General features: G+C 42.5%; 1 protein-coding gene across 1 annotated transcript in view; it reads right to left on the bottom strand.

Moving 5' to 3' along the window:
* Positions 1 to 21,870, bottom strand: part of LOC110984544 (dual 3',5'-cyclic-AMP and -GMP phosphodiesterase 11A-like) — a 78,164-nt gene that overhangs the window by 36,232 nt on the left and 20,062 nt on the right. Inside the window, exon 4 of the mRNA XM_022244833.2 lies at positions 18,393 to 18,533. Coding sequence (XP_022100525.1) covers positions 18,393 to 18,533 — 141 coding nt within the window. The remainder of the gene's footprint in view (positions 1 to 18,392; positions 18,534 to 21,870) is intronic.

Consider the following 21,870-nt stretch of genomic DNA (forward strand, 5'->3'; position numbering starts at 1 on the left):
TATATGTACAGTAAATTCGTTCTCAATCCATGCAGGGATGGTAAGGTTGTCACACCCTGAACGAAATTGGCTCAATAATGACAGGGTGGAATGTGCCAGCGCAAAGAACAAATGGTGGTAATGTGCCACTTATTTCCACAGAGTGTCTGCATCAAAAACGAGTACTGTTCCAGCGAGCTGTTTTCAGTGGGATGGATCAAGGGAGTAGCAACCAATGAATAAGGACTTACGCGGTCTTCGCTACAAATTTCCAGATTTTTGGGGTTTTTTTAGAACTGAAGAAAGAAAAGAAGAAATTTGTCTGCTTGGTGAGAATGGAAGTTGATGTAGGAGAACAGCATCCATGGGTAGAGATAGATCAGAGGCAGCCTCACAAGTCCATAGGGCTGTGCCGGGCGTCAACTACTGATGAAGCGATATCCGGTACATGAAGATTGTGACCCCTTTCAGCAAAGCCACCGTGTAGCTGATGCACATGCTAAGCAGATTGGGAGTGGGGAATGAGGCGGTTGTTCGAACCCCCCCTCCGAACCCATCTAAACTTCACGTACATGTACATGTACATGTACGTAACATCAATGAGTCTCATCACACACGCCTAAGAGTTACATGTACCTGCCCAAGTGACTTTATGCATATCATATCATGCATACATGTATATCGTTTGCATTAAAATTCTTAGGAAGGTACCGGTGTGACATCATATCATGCACTACAGCCTGGAGAACACAAACTGCACCTACTACTTAGAACATACCGTATATGAAAGCCACAACTCTTGCACTTGTATTTTGCAGTATTTTACAAATCCGATCTTACAAATGTCATCTGTGTTTTGCAACAAACAGCCCCCTTGTAAGGAGATCAAAGGTACATGTAAACAGGATCAAACAATTTGAACAACTATTTTTGACGGAATGTCCTCGTTTATTGGGCTTGGGCAACAATCGGTTGTCCTCAGTTCAAATTCAGCCGCTCAAAAAGATGCATCTAGGGTTCCACGGGTCCTGTAGAATACACATAATTCAAAGTGAAAAATGTGCGTATTCATGATGCGGCAAACATAATTGGCCATCAGGAAAAAAAATATGTACCAGTATACCAGTGAATTTATGTACAGTGCATGTACCGGTACCTACAGCAAGTTGGCTGACACATGCGTGGACCCTGGACCTTCTGTAGTAATGACAAACGTGTCACACGTGTCAAGAAGGAAAGTGAAGACACGACTTGTTATTTGCTGTCAGATTTTATCAAATGGTTATGAGGGATTCGGGGGGGGGGGTGGAAGGAGGAAGAGGAGATGCAAGCACCCTGGAGGTTTCCAGCGGTGACAAGGCTCAAGTGCACGTCCTGTTCACGCACGATGTACTAATGTGACTTGAAACCAGGCCAACATTTTAAACCGAATAACAAATAGACTGGGGGAAAAAAACAAAAAACAATGGACAACAGGCCTGGTCCAATTAAAACCCAGAGAGGGTAAGTTATACCGGTACATGTACACTGTAGCTGGTGTTGGCTGGCCCACTCTGGAGTGCATCTCAGGCATGCAGCCCTTGCCTCATTCCATGTACTAGTACACGTCCCCTTCGTCCTTGTCCAGCTTGTTGGCACTAGGCGCGCCATGGCTGAGGTACAATGTACATGTACATGTACGTACCGTAGCAGTTTCCTTACAACTCTCAGCATACAAAGTGCATGTCCTGGTACATGTACATGTAATAATGTTGTGGTCCTGGCCAAAAGGAGGGTATTCCAAGGAAACAGGTTTAAACAAAATTTCATTCAAGAAGTCTAACACTGAGTTTACCGCGCATCCACATTGTGGATGTTTGAACATCCGAATGAAAACGTTAGCCTGCAGGCTAAACATTTCAAGATCTAGACAAATCTTTCTGAAAGGGATTCAAGCCTTAGTTACGGGACCTTTGAGAGATACCGGTAGTCTGCTGGCATTGAAACATCAGGCCCTCTAACTTTTTACAGGCATGTTTATTCGTACATGTACATGTACAGTTACCCTATGCATTTCAGGAGTCACAGTGCCATGTACATGTACATGTAGTACTGGAAAGTCCCAATCTAATTGATTCAACACATTTGAAAAAGTTCCAAACATTTAAACCAGTCACATGATTATCCTGATAAGTACCTGCAGAAACTGAAAATTTTTCATTTTTAAACAGTTTTTTGTTAAAAGTTACCAAGGAGGAGGGTGTTGTATACCATTACTCCTTGAGGTGATGTCAGCGCTTACAATTGGGGGAAATATGGACTGACTCATGCAGCACTCATTGATACATTTGTGACCTTACGACCTGGATGGGTTACAGGACAGTTGAGTGAGTGACAGTGAGTGATGTGCTCACAATAGCACATGTACATGTATCTGTTAAGTTTACGGGTATTTAATGCCAATTGAGAATTTCCCTTGTGCAGTTCACCTTCTTCATAGAAGTTATCTTTTTGCTGAACTGAATCTGATTAACCTTAAAGGTAAAGTCCGTCTTTTGTCGTTATTTAAAAAGTATACCGATAATGAACTCGCGCAATTGTTGTTGAAAGACATACGTGTACTTGGTCTAATAGCCATTTAAGATGCATTTTGCATGCAAGACACACACACACATGTATGCGGTAACTACAATCAGTTAGCACATTTTCACATGTATACATGTACATGTACACATATGTATGCATTTGACTTAACGTGATAATGCGCCTCAAATGCTGAATTCAAGCGCAATTCAAAACATGGCGAAGCAACTTTTGATATGAAATCTTAGATTTCAGTATTCACTGAGCTGGAACTTCATCAGGTTTGTTCTTGGGAATACATCGTTAGATTTGAGTAAATTTTTTTTGCATCAAAGGAGCATTAGGCACAAATGACAAATGACGCACAGCACCTTTAGTGGTCTGACAAAGAGGGGAAAAGACCCTTCTACAATATAAATAGTCTCAAGCAAGCGCAGCATACAAAGTGATCACTTGCTACAATACTGACGGTTACAAAAAAGCAAATACCGTTACAGATCGTTGGACACATTACTAACTAATGTTCCTTTTATTCATGAAGTGGAAGTCAAATGACATGATGGATTGCCCGAAAGGACGACTTCACGGATCAAGCGTCCTTGGGAAAGTTCATGACAAGTCCCCCCCCCCGGTCCGTCAAAGCAAACGTGCGTGCTCTTGTCGGACGCAGGATTCGAGGTTAGGGCTTAGTAATGATTACAGCCGAAGCAGAGAGAGACAGAGAGAGAAAGAGAGAGGGGAAATGGTTGATGGGGGCCCGGTGGGGATGGGGGTTACAGAAAATGAGAATGTGCCGGCAAACCATCCATAACAGCTGTTCAATGCTTCCATTAAATCTCATCACGTGTGATCGGATTATTTGTCCCAGTGCGTGGTGCCGCTGTACTATGAAAAATGTAAGTTACACTCGATCCACTGGTTTAGGGAAGTACATCTAGTCATACATTTCGTTTTGAGGTCAGCTCAAGTTACCAAACTCATAGATGATACAGATGTTTCCTTTGGTGGAGGGGGGGGGAGATTTTTTCATCGCATACAGAGATTCACTTTGGATCTTTTGAGCCTTGTATAATGTTTTATGTTCATGCAATGGAGGGAATAATTTCATTTAGACCGTGCTGTCGTATTCCATTCCACTTGGCTCTGCCTCCAAACATTCACGACAAGTTGCATTAATAACAGTGCGATGCCCAGATAGTCACAGAAAAGTTGCCATTGACGTTGCAAATTTAGTTTATTGTATCCGTATTGTGCATCAGCAGAAAACATCTGTTTAACATAGACACAGTAAAAAATATTGAACTAGTAGAGTTCTAACCTCATTTGCGTTCGTGGTGCAGCAAGTCAAGTGAACAATGAGGGGCGATGGTAGTGACTTGCAGGAAAGCAAGCGTACAAGTAACAGTTAAAAGCAGTTCCTTCCAGGCAAATACTTGGTGGATTGCTCTACATGTAGCATGGGAAAGTTATCTTGTTTATCACGACAAAGTTTTTTTTTGGGGGGGCGAGTTGTAACATCAGACATTCTGTCGATCTCGGCACTTCAGATGAAAAAAAACCAACTGAGCTTGCTTTGAATGATGTGCAACATCATTAGTTTACATGCACAAAAGTCACACATCTTGTCCTTGAACTGTATTCAGTTGTTGTTTGCCTGTGGTCCCCACGTCTGCCTATTTCTTTTCTTTTGTAATCTTTGTTCAGCCTTGTAATTTTGTTTTCCTTCTTTTGCTTTAATTAGTGTACCTTGTTCAACTCTGTCATTTTGCTTTGGGTGAATAAATAATAAGAAGCATAACAATAATATCAGATACACTGTATGTGTACTTGTACCAAAACCTGTCAAACACCTGTGAAATGAACTGGCAGAATTATAATAAACAAACAAAGGTTGCTCAAGTCAACAACCCCTCGATCTTTTGTTCAGAGCATTTGTTACCACTTTGCTGTAGCAGATGCTGCTGTGAAGCATCTCTAGGCATCTGAAACGAAGCTGTGCATTTCTTGCACAATGTCCATCAATGTTCTTTGACCACTGCTGCTCCTTGAGAATACCCACGTTATGAAAAATATTGATTGGCTATAACCTAATATAGAACATCTATCTATCTATTTTGTACCCCTTGGCTTTGAACGCTCTGAAAAACACCTGGGTAATATCAGTCAATCTGCATGCAGTACAGCATTCTATGTACCCTGCTAAAATGCCACGCCATGCTTTGTTGTGCTATGTGCCTCAGCAGGCAGGACGGCACACTGTGGATGAAAAGTATTGATCTGATGCGGGGCCGGCAGGGCCGTGCACCTAGGTCGATGCACTGTCGTCTGACGCTGAGTAGCTTCCCTGGGCAATGGGGGGGGGGAGGAAGGAGGGAGAGAAGCGGTCAAGGAGAAGCAGTAGGAGAGAATTAAGATGGGAAACTTGAGGGGCAAAATTTCAGAGGCGTGAGGATGCACGGACTGCAGCGAGGAAGTAAACAGGATATGGGACAAATATTCTGACCCAACCTAACACAATGTGTACCCGGAGGCAGCAGTGTGAGTCTGCATACCAAGAATTGAAGATGACAGTTTGTAACAGGAAGGTGGAGTGAAAAAAACGAGCCTACAAACTGACAAAGGTACATGTATACCACTATGATTGAGTAATTTCCAAGGAGTGCAGAGTGTACAAAGGTGGTAAGAGATTGAAGAGAACTTGTTTCCTATTCTGAAGGAGTTTAAATGAGTTCAGGTGGCCTACATGTATGTACTGGGTACCGATAGGTTTGGGTTTGCGACGCTCTTCAAATCATAGAGTTATTTCAATTCCTAGTTACCCACTGTACATGTACCATTACTTACATGTACATGTACATGTTGTAACCTTGGTCAAGTCACTTTACACTGGCCCTATGTGACTCCTCCAGCTCTCCCCACCAAGGCATAAATGCATTCCTGTATTAGGACAGATGTACATGTAAGTACATCCGAGCTGGAGGCTCCTTTGGTAGGAACTGGGCATTGGTGGTTTACTAATGACTAGGAAATTATGCGAGCGTTGCAGTCGCATCGCCGCCAATAAAATGAAGATCTTTTCAGCCCATGAGGAGGTGCTTCTTCTCAGGGCGGATAGCAGTTTGCACCAGAAACGGCAGCAACTCCCTCGTGAGCTGAGATTGTTTCAATAATGTTCAGATGTTGTGAGCTCAATAAACAGCTGGATAACGACAGTATCGCACCTTTGAACGACAGATACTGACAGACACAGGGCAGTGATTGTTATTACACACCAATAAACAAACGGGTTCCGAAAAGGGAAGTTTTTTTATTTCTAGGAGGATAAATGCATACATGCAGGAATTTTCTGAGGGTGCAGCGTTCCCATTTTCCATCGCAAAAGCCTTTACATGTAGCTGTACGTCAAGTACATGTACGGTACTTCTCGTGACACATTCGCGCCTCCCTAGAAGCACCTTTCTGTTTGACCAAGAAATCGGATGTGCCACATTTAGCCGACACATTCTGCCGCCGTTCACACGGAGAGACTTGAGATACATACATGTAACCTACTTCTTCCACCTTGGCTGGCTAAATTGCTGCAAGGTACATGGCGGCAAACTGCTGAAGGCGTTGTGTAGGGCATGCTTGGGCGGTTCAAAAGGATGGCAAATTGAAAGACCCCGGCAGAGTGTGCATTAACCGAGAAAATTGGCAGATATTGAGAAGAGAGCACTTCAAAGTGACAGCATCTCTGTGAGGAGGATACTGAAAAGAGAACGCTGAGTTCAAAATGAAGTCCCTATGAGGACTGTAGTGCCGCATGCTAACAACCAATATCAAACATTACAGTGGTTCTCCTATTCCAGTTCCATGATATAAACTGGTACAATGTACTGGTACAATGAAGGCTAAATTTTATGACATGTACCAGTATGTATCATGTACAAACTGTCAAAGTACCCCTTATAAATCTATGAAGTACAGTAAAATGCCATCTGCATAAAACATGTACCACAGTCGCAAATATACCGTACATGTACATGTATTTTGTGAACCACATGCTAGAATTATGATTTTCAACACCAAACGACATTCTCATGACGGTAAATGTACCAGTATGTACATATACGAGTAGCACAGCTAGGGCTGAAGTGCCATTTCCATATATGTACGTGTACATGTACATGTATACGAGTACCACAGCTAGGGCTGAAGTGCCATTCCCACATGTACATGTACATGTATGTGTATAAAGTGCCGCCGGTGGTAATTTTTCCTCAAATACATGTACTACCCTTTTGGAGGATTCTCCAAGCTATGTGGCTCCAAACTTCATGGCTGTTTGATTTGGCCACACGGCTTTCATTGGGTATCTTCCTAAATCAGTCTCAGGTACATGTACCTGTATACTGTCCTGGATATCTTTCATCCTCGGATTTCTTAATTTACGTGGATGGTGCTGGATTCTGTGGGATAAGATGATGTTCATGTAGAAGCATGAGGGACGACACAAAGCTAGCGGGTACATACATATACATGTAAATGTACATGTATGTACAGAGCAAAATGAAAACATTTCAAATTGTCTTGCCTGAAGCTTCTTTTAAAGGCGGGGTGATGCCAACACGCTGCCATTGTTTTCCCTACGCTTGCTTAATTGTTTCGATACAAAGACTCCTTTTAAGAATGTCTGGAGTGGTAAAAATAAGATATGACCCAAATGTATACCTGCAAGACTCCATACGGGTCAAGTGCTCACTAAAGTGCAGCTGATGAGCCCTTCAAGATTATTATCAGCTTCGTGCAAAATTTTTGCAGCCGGTGTGAAGTTTGATTTTGTGAGGAGATATTACAGTATCTAAACTCGCCTTTGGGGATTGATTACGAATCTGTCTGCCAAGTACATGTAAGTATTTGAAGGGGCTGTGGTGGACCTTCTGATCTGGAAAGTGCCCCCTTATGGCTAGTGTTGATAACCATGTTAACTGGCATTTGGTTGCACTTTTGTCAAGTTAAAAATCGAGCTGATTTTTCATAATTAATACATGAAGGACTTACGTCTAACGCTTACAATGTACTTATGCATGCACAGTGTACATGTACCTGTACAAGCATGCTGAATCCCAGTAGGTTTTATGGATCAGTGTAGGTCTGCTTGAGATGAACATACCGGTACATTTCATAGTGTTGCTTAAGCCAAAAATTTGTTCAAGCGTGAAAACACCTTGCTTGACAAATCAGGTTACCAGCCAAAAGAAAAGTCTGCCCGAGTATTGTATATTGTTTTGGAATGGTACATTTACATGTATTTACATGTACCTGTCTTTTGGTACAGAGTTTAAGCTGGTAACCTTTGTTTATTAAGCAAGGTTTTTTTGTGCTTAAGCAAATTCTGTGCTTAAGCAGCTCTATGAAATTGGCCCGCATATATGAACAAATTTAAGTGCAAGATAGTATGTACATGTACCGGCACCCAGTACTTGTACGTTGCTACCAGTATTTAACACAGAGCTTACAGGCCTTGGGCCCAAGGGGCTAAATTTCACATTGCCGCAGCCAAAGGGGTGAAGGATTTTTAAAATTATATATAATAATATTAATATTTTTGAAGTATTTGCAGTAATACATGTACATGTAGGTAAAGGATTTGGGGGATGCAAGTCTACATGACGTACATGTAGCTACTGAGTCTGGCATAGTTGCTGAAGGGTCTATCAACACTGTGATCAATGGCCACTAGTACAGCCGCAGTGTTTGCCGTCATAAGATCATTGCCAAAGCACTGTCCCGTCTTCAGTTTCAGGAATATCTTGAGCAGCTGTCAGAGTCTGACCATGAGGCTGCATTGGGAGTGGTATCAAGTATTCAAGAGAGTTTTTCCCAGGTCAGTTTGAAGAAGGTATCAAGACAGAAGTCTGCACATCATGAGTTCCTGGAACGTTTTCAGATGCATGTTATGGAAAGGTGTCGGGACAATGCAACCTACCGGTATGCCTTCTGGAATTCATCCACAGAGATGGTCCAGCTACTGCTATTGTTCAACGGGGCAACACAGTCGGGTGACTGGCAACTGCATTTATTGTGCGTACTTGATATGATCCCTTGGTTCTTCTCCTTTGGAAGAGTAAACCACTCAAGGTATGTTCCACTGTATTTATCTTGAGATGAGAGACCTGGAGTCAACACATCCTGAAGTACACTCTAAACTGATGAGCGGAAAGTTTGCAGTCCAGCGCCAGAAAAATCATGGATTTGCTGTGGCACCTTGTGATCAAGTGATGGAGCAAACATGTAATCAGGATTTTAAGACAAAGAAAGCCTTGTCTACTGTCTGAATGTACAGAATTGTGTCAATGCTGCAAATGCACAAACCATCACATGGAGACGGAAAGTGGCAGTGGTTGCAGTGAAGTGAAGATGACGATACAGACTCAGAATGGAGCATTTTCCATTGCAGTCAAGTTGAGCAAGACAAGAAGCTGATCAGTCGGGTGTGTCAGTTCTTAAATTTGGGATTCTTCAAGCCTGTACTATGCCACAGTACTGGACCAGCACTTATATCACATATGTCCTATTTTATGGCAGTCTGTACATCTTGAGTCAATTTTTTGGCCTAATTTAAGTGACAGACCGAGGGCCAGTCTGTTTTGTCCCTTTTTGGATTTCATAACCTGATAAAATGATCCACAAATGAAATTTGGCAATAACAGGGTGCTTTTTTCCCCAGGAAAACCATTTGACAGACGTTGACAGTGATTATGAATAATTGATTAGCAAGTTTTGAACAATTACTGTACAATGTAGCTGGGAACCAATACACTGTCTGCTTTGGATTGCATAACCTTGCTGCATCCCCTGAATATGAGTTTCGGCAAAAATGAGTCTGCTTTCACCCTAGGGAAATCACTTGATGCGGGTCAGTAGTCTTTATGAGTAATTAATCAGCTCTATATGAATATTTAAATTGGCTTGAAACAGTGTAATATTTTTGCATTTTCCAAATTTCAACTTAATTTTTCTATCTCTGGCTTAAAATCTATCAAAAAATCAAGACCTCTGCATGAGTGTTATGTTCTATCTGAAAGAGAATGCTTCCCATCTCTTGGTTACAACAGCTAGCACAGTTTGTCCAGCCAAGCGTGACTTTTTATGAAGCTAAAAACTCCAATGTCTGGGGTAACAATAAGGAAAACCTACTGAGACAAAACTAAGATTTGGAACACTCCCAGTACCGGACATACATCACATCAACAGGGACGTGTGACTTGGACCTTACATGTACAACAGGTCTCAAATTTCAAGTGAAAAGTTTCTAAAAAGGCAACAGAGCCACATGTAGAATGTAAGCTCCAAGATGTTATTGCACAAAAATGGTTTTTAAGTGGACCCAGCACCACTATCTTTGCAGTTTGAACCAAAGGTGCTTGTTTAAAAAGCAAGTGGTTACCAGTCTATTCATCAGCCAGATAGAGAAAGTGCAATGATGGGACTTAATGGACTCAGATCAGCCGTCCAGATGTTCGTAGGTTACAGTGTATTTCTCGGTCCTGCACTGGGGACATATTATCACACTAGGACTCTTTGATCTCACCAACTCATGCTGATGCATTTATCCTTAGGACTTGCTTCATCCGCAGTGTTTTAGGCCCTCAAGAATTGTAGAGAAGTAGGACACAAAATTCAGTGGGCCCTCGACAACCGCTGAAAAGGACCTGCACTTTACTTATGGTGAGTCACAGTTCTGTCCTGAACATACCGGTACATAATGTACAATTGCTTTGCCAACTGACACAGGAACTTCAGATTTAGCGTTTACAGTTATAACAAGCGCACTCATGCTAAAAAGAAGGCCGCTAAACACACAACCCTCAGGACTCAGAAGAATACCCGATTCACTTTACGTTATGACTCATCTGTGGCTACACAATCACCCGCTGCGGCAATGGGACAAGACGCCCTGTCTCCTCAAGCTAAGATGTCGGGTGATGTTGGCAATTTGTGGGACTCCAGCGAGATGGAGACAGATGAATTGAGGTGGTATTTGCTGAGACATTAATTCATTGATCCAGCGCCAACTTAAACATTCTCGAATAAAGTCCCGGTGGGGGATCCAAATTTATTAAAATCGAGAAGTAAACAAAAGGGAAAAGAGAGGTCCGGACAACCATGATCCATTGTATATTTGCAGTTTCATAAACCTGGATCCTTTACTCAATTCCCGACATGTTGAAACTCCTCTTGGCAATATTATAGAGATACCGGTACGTGTCTAGGTACCTCTTGTCTAGGAAAGAGATTTGAGGGACAGGGAGAGGGGAGGGACATGATTTGAAAAAAAAAAAAGCATCATACTTGGGCCTGCATCACAAGGTAAGTTCCATATGGGCTTTGCGACACACCCTTTGCTCACCAGAAAGCGCTTATAACCATAAAAGACTGTCACTTTTTGTGAGGACCATCTCACAGTCACGGAAGGGTGAATTCTGCCCCGTCCAAGATCTTGGTTGTCCCACTCAAATCTTTGTTAGCCTTGGCATATTGCACGTCTAACGTACATGTACCTCCCGGTATGGACAGTTCTGCTTTATTTTGTTCATTATGAGATGTACATGTATGCACAACTGTGAAGATTTCAGACGATCTGATGTGGGTTTTCTTGGTCTGGTCATTTTAAGACATTTCCTGACCTCACTCAGATGTCCACTGTAGTCAGTCCTCAAATGCTGTCAAAAAGTCCACTTCTCCTTCTGCCTCAAGAGTAGGGTTAACCAACTGGGTGCATCTTGCAGAAAAATTCTAGGGGTAGACTTGCCGTAAACCCCCAAATTAACTGGCATGATATTACACTGTACTGGAGGAGAAAATGCATAGCACACATCATGTAATCTAGACAATGCAACACCACAACCGGCAGCGAGCACTTTCAAAGTTTCATCCGGAGCTGGCAACTGCTTGATTGAAACAGCTTACAGCTGATTTCAATTTTGGTAAAGCATTCCATATTGATGAAGTTACTACTGTACATTCCAGCCTTGAAATGAGAAAAAACAAACAAACTATACAAAAATACCCATCGCTGACTTAATAAGATTGCCATCTGCACTGTGTCAGCGGGCTACTGAACTGGGGAATAAATCTATCACAAAGCAAGAATCTGGCTGTTGGTATCTCAGACCAGGTCCAGTGGGAGATCAGGATCGCCACAGCACATCATCCCCAAGCAATCCCCTTATTATCGGTACTTACTGTGTATGCAATTCCCATTCTCCCCCGCCCCCTCTTTTTTTAGGACAGGCCTGCCCAACTGTATTGAAAAAGTGTGCCTCGGCCATCAGCCTAATTCCTGCCTTTTGTTCATTACCAGGATCTGGGCATGGGGGGGGGGAAGCAAAATGACGTGGGTTAATTGCCCCCAGAGGTCTGCTGTGCATAGTACATGTGGTACACCATGCCGGCATGCTGCCTGCAGTTATGGATAGGGAATGATGGAGGGAATTTAAACAAAATGAAGAAAATACATGAGAATTAAATGCACAACTGGGACAGGACTACGCAAATAATTCATAAGAGGCATTAAAAAAAACATGCGGCCGTGGTCACACTTTCACTTCATACTTACATGTACATGTGTACACAAAATGTACATATGTACAGGTGCACGTACATGTACAGTAAATGGGATCGAAAGTTACATGTACATGTAATAACAAAGATTTCAGCCGTTATGAGGAATCACACATACATGACACATGCACCGGGTACATGTACCACCATGCCTGCACAGGTCTAATTTCATGGAAGGAGAGAAAAAAAAAACAACCAAAAACACACCACCAACAATGTCTATGAATATAGCACACAGGTGTTGAAATACCATGTACTTTTTACTCTGACAAGTGAGATGCTGACAGCTGTTTACATTTATTCAAACAAGCCTAATAAGCTTTGGTTATTTCCAATAAACCAGGACTCCCAGCTAGGATGCTTGCAATGAATTCTTCCCGTTTACATACCGGTACATGTACGAGTAATTTCCTTCCTTCCTCATACTACCGAAAGGCGATGCTGGCCATGAGTCGCGGGGGGGGGGAGGACTTACAAATTACACAGATTGGTTCAGCACTTTGGATAAACAAAGGGGGGGTGCATAATTACTATAGTGAAACCTGCAAGGCGTGTCATGCAGTTTGCAAAATCTCGGCAACCTTTGGCCAATTATTCATTTACATGTACATGTACAACGTTAGGCAATTACGCCTGTTAAAAAACCAGAATGACACAAGGGAACTATGCAAAAGCGACGTGACAGTATATTACACCAAGAACATTTCGATCACCTACAATGTACAAACATGCAATCGCAGCAATCATGACCCCAGCTGCACATTGAAATTAACACAAGACCCGGTGCATTTTAAAAATCAAATGAGACATAACGAAGCGTGCATGTAAAGTCCTGTGCACAAATCCCTAAATGCCGGGTACCATGTACATGTACCGTAGTATAGACCATTGATATGTGTGTGACATTCTTAAGCGGGGGTGTTGGACCTCTGGGCCGATAGGCTTCCTGAGGTCGAATGGGGCAAACTGGGAAGCACACAAAAAGATATCTCTCCTTATTTGCGGAGTCAGGAGGAAGGCACATGTACATGTACCGGCAAGTAGAGTGTTTGTTGATCATGCAGGAGACAAGGTACATGTACGCCCAAGTTCTGTGGGTGAACAAATACAGCACGGTCGCTCTCGACTGCTGGATCGTGTCTAGATGTCAATGGCAGAGACAAGAGTCAACACACTGAAGAATTCCGGGGAGGGTACAGCATGCCTGATGCACCTCAGCGATTGGTCAGCGGCGATCGGCTCACCTCAACCGCTAGACCAGCTTGTGATGGGTCCATGTAGGCATCTCGGACGAAGCGTGTATAATGTGCGTACGTGTACCGGGACAGCACAACAATATTTCCCAGTACGCACGTGCCTGGACTGTGATTATACACGTACATGTGCACATTTATACATACTGTATGTGTATACTGGTATGTTCCAAGTTACAACCCAGGTAGCATGCTTACGTTGGACCGACGTTGGCCGACGTTGGCGTGATAACCGTCAAATATACAACCAATCACCAACTTTAGCATACAGTTGGCATGCCGACGTAAAAGTGCATACTGGGTGCTTAACATCGGCACAACGTCGGCAACTCAACGTCAAATATACATGTACAAACCAATAGCCAACGTCAGCACAGAGTTGGCATGCCGACTTCAAATTGCATACAGGACGCTAACGTCGGCTCAACGTCGGCAACCACAGCATCAATTATACAAACCAATTGCCAACTGACTGAACGTTGGCAGGCAAATGTCCAAATTTTGACCATTTACCAAAGTCAAAACAACGCCGCGAATACGACTGCGTATCAATGCTAGCTGGGAAGGTACATGTACAGGTACATATAGGAGCTGCATTGTGGACACGTAGCACGTACATGTACGGTACTGTACAGCTGTGGTAAAATTATCTGAGTCTGCAACTACATGTACTGTACATGCACATACATGTACATGTACACGTACCGTATTTCAAGTGGGCCAGTTGTTTGTGTGTGGATAAATCGGCATCTGGAGATTCATATACTTGCCAGAGTAAACCGATTCAAGGGATGATATTATGTACTTTAACCATGCTTTAACATGTACTGGTACTTGTACGTAAACGAGTGTACAGTGTGCTAGTATACCGATAGATCTCTGTAACAGATTTTCCACATATGTAACAGGGCATAACTTGAGGCATTAAGTTTCATGAAAAGTTACCGGTGTAACTGATCCAAATTGTGTTGAGCAAATAATGATGAGTAAAAGGACAATCGATCCCCCGATAAACCCTTTAAACTGACAACAATACATACTGAAACAATCTACATGTACATGTATGTACCGGTACATATGTACGTGTACCTCATCATTCTTATATAAAAAAGAGAGGAATGATGCAGATCTTTTAATAAAGAAGTCTGAATATCCTACATGTAGGACAATTTTCTCCTCTTGAAATATTAACTAATCATCTCACAGGATCTCTGAAATTTGCCACATGGATCTGTTACTGAATCGCGCACTGAACACTCGGGCCACATTAGGACGAACAAACACGTTGCACCCCACGCACCCAGTAATGGCATTTTAAACATCTCTTTGGATAAATTGCAATATGATGCGCCCAGGTCACATCTGCGGGGAATTGCTTATCAACGTTGGAATCAATAATTAAGCAGAAATAATCACGTCATGCACAATTACAGGACGAGCAAACAGAATTGGGAGGGGGGGAGCTGTGAAGCAGCCCAGCAAGTGCGCCGAAGATGTTGTATCTCTCTGGATTAATCTCAGAAAATATCAACCGAAGTACAGCAGTGAGAAGTGTATAGGGAGTTGCCAAATTACCGTACAATGCAATGATACTAGTCTTGCCGACTGCACAGGTATCGTACAACAGGTTAGAGACTGGAGCGATTTGTTTGATTAGTTTCATATACAGATAGCAATATTTCAATATAGTTGAGTTTGAGCAGTGTGAAGTCAAACATTAATCAAGGCTGTAAATTTACAATCTACACACATTACTTTTCAAGTGAATTTTTCCCCTGACATGCTTGCATCCTTGTTCAAGAATGACAAAAGCTGGTTTTTTTTACAAACAATCAAGTTGTTGTTCAAAATCTGCAATATTGAAAACATGATGTTGAAATTCTACCCTTACAAATGTAGTATGTATAATTATGGAGGATACACTGTATAAAAATTAGGAAATTTGTTTCAGCCGCTTTTGTAAAGAAAACGGGAGGAATGGAACAAAACACACTGATTTACATAAGACACAACATGAAACTTCACATTGTCAAAAACCCAGGTACCGGGTTAAAGGCAAAGTACCGGTATACTGTGACACCATGGACAACACGGACAAGACACCCAATGCATACAGTGTACACGTACACTGTACATTACATTATTAATGTCAAATTTACAAGAAACAAAGTGCATAACTCAACCAATGGCACAGATTGTGAAAGCTCAGGTACATGTATATGTACATGTACTATTGTACATGTACATGTTTATATTCACAGCAAGTTTCTCCAATAGGCCTACAGTTTAATGGTGATTTTCCACTTGGTTCCTTTTTAACAGGGGAGGCTGCATCTTTGCGGCATTCAAAGCAGTGCGAGTTTGTTGCATTCTGAAATATCTTTTTAGACTTATCAGGGAGCCTAAGATCAAGTGTTGTACATGTAATTGGTTGTAAATTAGCCTCAAGTGAGAACAAATACTGTGTACTACTTGTGCATGTACTGGTTCAGTTTCTGGCACACTAAAAGAAACCAAAATTCAAAAAAGAAATGAGCTACAGTACATGTATGCTCTAGACTGCAGTTTGAGAACAAGACAGACTCAAAGTGCACAAGAGCATACATGTATATCTTGCTAAACGGAAAAAAAAGGTCTGTACCTGCTCTCAAGGAGTGATGAGCTCACCCAGAGACAAATGTTAACTAATACTCCAGCAGGGAGATACCAAAGGTCGTGTTTGCTTCCATTCGTCTTGCACTGGGGCAATGGTGATGGATTGGGTATCTCATTAGATCGCTATCAGAGCGCGCCGCCACAAAAATAACCATTTGTTTTACTAATTTGGGAAAGTGTGCGAGTCAGACCCTTAATTAGCCTCCGGCAATGGGAGATCGCAAGGGCCAGTTGTGCGTCACTACTCAAGAGTGTTTTCCGAGCTCCCTGGGAGTTCAAGTTCCCCCGTATACGCATGTGTGTAGGCGTGAGGTCTACCTGTGCCTATACTTCTCTCGCACACTAGGAACAATTTTCATCATGTGGGTATCTCCTTACCCTCGCCTTCTCCAAGATGACCGCAATGGGAAGTTAGTGTTGGTCCCCAGGAAAGAAATATAATCCTTTGTCTAGCTGCCCAACAAGTTGAACAGCAACCTGACAGACTTCTTCAGAGAGGCAAACGATATGAGAGTCATGCACTCTTGCCAAAGAGGCATCTCCAAGTACAGCTTCAGGTGTACCGTATAAACATGGTCTGAACATTGTAAAAGTACCGGTACATGGATTTCGTGTTGCATGAAGAAACCATGGGTCAACACTTTGGGAGTTTTTTTTGCCGAAATGGATCTCAAAGTACACTGTAAACGTAAGAACTCATGAAGGTGACTCTGAACTCCAGGAGAGGCTCATTTGTGATACCCCGGTATCTGCAGGACATGCTCCCACATCAAGGGCGTAATACACACGCAGATTCAACCCAGCAAAATACAACATGTCCGTATGAACCTTTTTGAAAAAAGTGTGGTTCAGGGAATTCACACGGTGAACTTGAATGCCAGTTGTGAGACAACCACAGCACCATAACAAACCTTGGAAGGTCTAAAAGAGGATCTTTTCTTTGGCAAACTGTTTAAGCTGAGAGCTCTGTGTACATGTACATGTAGGTTTTACTGCTTCAACCTAAATCCCTACTCCCAATCTCCCTGATCGACATGTACTCTGAAGTCAAAATGACAAGGATGTAATCCGCACTGCACTGTACAGAGGAAATCAGTAAGTCTTCTGAAAAGATGCGAGCATGAATGTGAAGTCAAAGAGGCTAGCTTCCCCTTTCTTAAATCCAACGACATCCTCCCCAAACCTCCCAGTGGCTCCTGAAGACTCCGTGAGACTCACAAGTTTTAATCACCAGACTGCATGCAGACAGCGTAGGCGCATGCAATGGTGCATATATACTCAGATTTTGTGCAATTCAATCAGAAAGGCTCCCAGGTTGCGTTGAAGCAATAAATGCCAGAGCTGGGGCAGATCAAGAACAAATTGATCAAGCCCATACATTCAGTCTTCTTATGAATTCTCTTGTTTTTTTCACATTTCCTCCAATGGCATCACAATGAACCAGTACCCTTCAGTGCTCAGTTTGATGGCTTGTTCAAGGCATGATTGCACTCACCAGTTAATTGGATTTGACAAGAGAACACTGAAGCACTTGTACGTACATGTACATGTGCATGTACCTGTAGGCAAACTACAATATGCTACTGGTACATGGAACCTCTCTACCTGTTTAACACTTAAGTGTATGTATGTATGTATTGGTAAATAGAACCTAGACAGATACATGTACAAAAGAGACAACAGTGACAAGCAGCACTGTGACAAACAAACCTGAATAAAAATGTAAGTACTGCATGTACCATATATACATTGAGCAAAGAAACTGATTCGAGTTGGAGCTGAACCTGGAACCTCTGGAATGCCGCAGCAGAGCTCTACCAACTGAGCGATTCGGTCTCACATTCCAGGTCTCTCTTTTTTTAAATTCCTTTCTGTTTTTTAATGAACACATTGTCGGCTAGATTGGGTGAAAACCAACATCAAGCAGGATGCAAGTGGTTCACTTGGTAGAGCATCAAAAAGAGCGTTATCGTGGTCAGGGGTTCACATCCCACCCCGGTCAATTGCTATGCTCAAACTATAATGCTGTGACTGAAAGTTGGGGCTGCCGCTGGAAATACTGCACACTCCTAGGAAAGCCGCTGACAACCAGCAATAGCAACTTCTCATAACATATGTGCTACCCCTAGCCGCAGCCAGTTGGTTATTCCGATGCGACCTCAAATTTATTGAAAGGTGAGCTTTACTAAGTTTCCTATTGAGCTGATATACCTGTACTTTGCTGGGCCTCAAGTCATTTGCTGGGCAGAACTGAACTCTGAGATAGAGCATCAGCAAATATCGCATGGCAGCGGGTTAAGTTTACACACTAAGGCAGGTATTCACTCTAGGCCTTACCTCAGCAGTGGGATCTTTGACTAGCATGACCGAGCATCTCTCACACTTCAGGAGGGACTGGGCCCGCTGCATGATCTTCTGCACCACGTTATCCAGGCATGTTTGCTCCTCAAACAGGTCGTGCGCTACCTCCAGAAGTTTCTATCCAAGGGAGACAGAGAAGTGTGAGACAAGGTGAGATGCTGTACTACATGTACATGTAGCTGGGAGGAGGGGGTTGGCTAGGTCTGGAATCAAGTGTGTGTCTTGATTGAACAAGCTCTTGGCACAAGGTTCTGCTCTAATCAAGGCAGTGGTCCGGGAAAGTACATATAAATACCGGTACCATGGGCAGTACTGGCGAGGCCAGGTTCTCTTTTTGGATCTGTCCAGTCCAGCCACTCTTAAAGTCTACCCTTGGCCAACAACCAGAGTGCTCCAGAAAGGCCACAGCCTTTACCAGTACACGTACTATGTATCTGCATTTTCGAGGCATCTCAATGAGCACAAAAATTGATACCAGCTTCATCAGCAGTACATGTACATGTAAATGCACCCAACTTGGAGAAGCACAGTTTTCATGAATTCTGCAAAAAGAAGATCTATCTTCTTGCATTAATGCTCACTGGATAATAAAAAAATATTGTTTCCTCATCCTTTTGAAAATGCACAGATTCAAAACGTTACCGATGACGGTGCTACACGTAGTATATCAATTATTAAATTTCAAACCTGGCAAGGTTAGCTGCAGTTTGAATTTACTTGTTACATGTGACAAGTCAATAAAAGAATAGCATTACTGGTTTCTTTGGTAATTTCATAAAGGTCAGCTTGCAAGACTGAAACTATGATTCAAAACTAAATCATTCGCTATAATGTCTGGTTTCCATATGGTCGTTTGTAACGCAGGCGGTTTGCAAGACATCAAGACGCAGACATTTGCGGAAGAGACGCTGCGCGATGTCATTCCATCAAAATAATTTAAGAAAACAGTGTTTGAAACTCGAAAAATTTTCGCAAAAATTTCTTTTTTTAGGTGGCAATGTTGCCCCTTGAAGCCAAACTGATAATCCAGTTTGATGTAGTTCGTTAATGGTCAGCTTATTTGTTGACGAACGGGGCTGCATATGCTAGTAATAAGGAGAAAATGGACAAAATGAGTGGTATTAAGCGAGATGAACATCGTTGTATGCCCATCATGCCAGCATGCGTGCTTGTATAGACCTACATGTACATGTACTCGGCAACTCAACGTAGACAGTCGGCAGAGTTGAACCAGGCTCAACATGTCTATGACAAATTTTGACCGTACACAAACTTTAAACACAAACGTTGTTCCGCGCAATTTCATCAAAAGCATATTTTGATTAGGGTTGATCTGGACCCACATTTTAATGGAATTTCACACCGCTGGACTCACTGGACAAACATTCGGAAGCACAAACAAAGGGGGGCAAATTCCAGCAGTGAGTGTACCGGGCAAAAGAAATTAGAACGGCCACCAGAGAACGGACACGAGGGACGCTGCTTTTAGCACCCAAACCACTTGTGAATGATGTGCTTCCATTAACACAGCCCTGCCGCCCGTTTCCCCTGCAGCTCGGCCGCCGCCCAGGCCTGATGATTATAAGCATACCTCCCTAGATCCCAGGTGCCTACTGGAGGCCATTGGCAGTGCTCGCGCCTGGCAAGTCCCCTCCGTCAGCATGAAACACAAGCCACCGACACACGACCAGAGCCAGCGTGTCGTGTTAATAAAAAAAAAAAATGGGGGCTAATACAAGTGCCCGAAGGAAACAACTCCTCCGGGAGGCCAAAGTGGAAATAGCTGGCCGGCACTGTATTGAACTGGGGCTCAATCTAAGTATTATAAGTACATGTACATGTAGGCCCACACAGCCTTCAGGTACATGTACATGTAAGTGCATTTATCAAAAACAAAAAAGGTACATTCCAGGAGAGGTTGGTCACCTGCGTGTCTCTTGATCATACAGTACATGTGCATGTACCTTGGAAAAAAAAAACTTCCAGGATAAACATAGCTCTCTCCTCGGTTCTATTCAGCAATGTTTTCGTTGTAGCATCTTACGGTACTAAGATAAATCTGTACATGGTGATGCTTTCACATGTATTCAATATTATACAATATTGCATGCAGTTGTTCACTGACACCCAATGTGCATGTATGGTAGTATCCAAGTACTCTGTAAATTGTGCCCTTTGCCATGCATAAATTTCCGGCCAAAAGCACCTCTGACTGTTTCACGCTGAGTGTGCAATGCTGAGCACACTAACCGTATATTTATTTTCTGAGGCAGAATTTATCACAGGATAACAAACTGCAAATGTGCCAGCGAGTGTAACACATCTTCACTGCAAAAAAATAAATCACATCGTTGGTGCTGATCACTTGTATCAGTGGCGAGAAATATGGCCTGCGTCCAATTTCACACTGGTGCTCTGCTCAAATCTGCTGATGACTGGCCAACGTGGAGGAGCCATGCACACACATGTACATGTACCGGGTATCTGTATACATGTGTGGTAGATTGGAAACCCATTTCTGTTTGACACTTATTGGCTGCTGTGATGTGGGACACCATATTTTAACACTTGAGGGTGTCATAGCAACTGAGGTGCAGCCGAAGGTGCTATGCATACCCGAGGGTGTTAAAACATCATGTCCCATATCAAAGCAATCAATCATTGTTTTGTTATACAGCACCGGTACCTCTGCCTTGAAGTCTTTGTAATACATGTATTTTCCTTACCTAAAGGTCTCCAATAAGCCGTCTGTGAGTTAAAATTGAATAAAATCTGGTACACTGAAGAATCTGATTGCACAAACACATAACAATTTGAATTCCCCAAACTAAAGACGCTGCTGCTATAGTACAGTATTTCATGATTCAAGGCAAGCTTTGCACAGCGACCATCTCTGGAATGGTCCTTCCATTGAAAACAGTGTATTGGTGAAAGGTGTCCCTTATCTACCATAACTAAGCAAAAGCTTGCCCCGAATCCGGAGGTATCCCAACAGTGTCTTTGGTCTGAAGAATTTGAAGTGTTATGTTCATATGCAATCAGATAACTGAGTGTATGAGATTTGATTCAAATTTAATGTGTGTACATACCAGTCTCTGCATACATGTACGGTACATGTACTGTACATAGCAAGGAACCCACAATGCTTTGTAACATCTGTATATTTTGAAGTATGTTTCTTTTACAAAATTCTGTGAAAAGCATTAGCCATCTTAGTGCCCTTTAGGGGCAGTAGGGATGAGCAGATTCAACAGAACAGCGTAAAAATTAGAAGTGTCATGTCCGTGATATTCACTGATCCACATGTACATTGTACATGTACGTTCAGTTTGACACATCAAACCTAGATATTTTCACAATTGTAGGATCAATATTTATTCTTAGAATAACAAACTACTTTCAGCCCATCAATGTCCACATCATTTTTGAGCACTCAACATCCATTACCAGCGGC

This window comes from Acanthaster planci, linkage group LG08, assembly GCF_054643075.1.
Source record: "Acanthaster planci isolate LZ-2023a linkage group LG08, COTS_SCS, whole genome shotgun sequence".
NCBI classification, from domain to species: domain Eukaryota; kingdom Metazoa; phylum Echinodermata; class Asteroidea; order Valvatida; family Acanthasteridae; genus Acanthaster; species Acanthaster planci.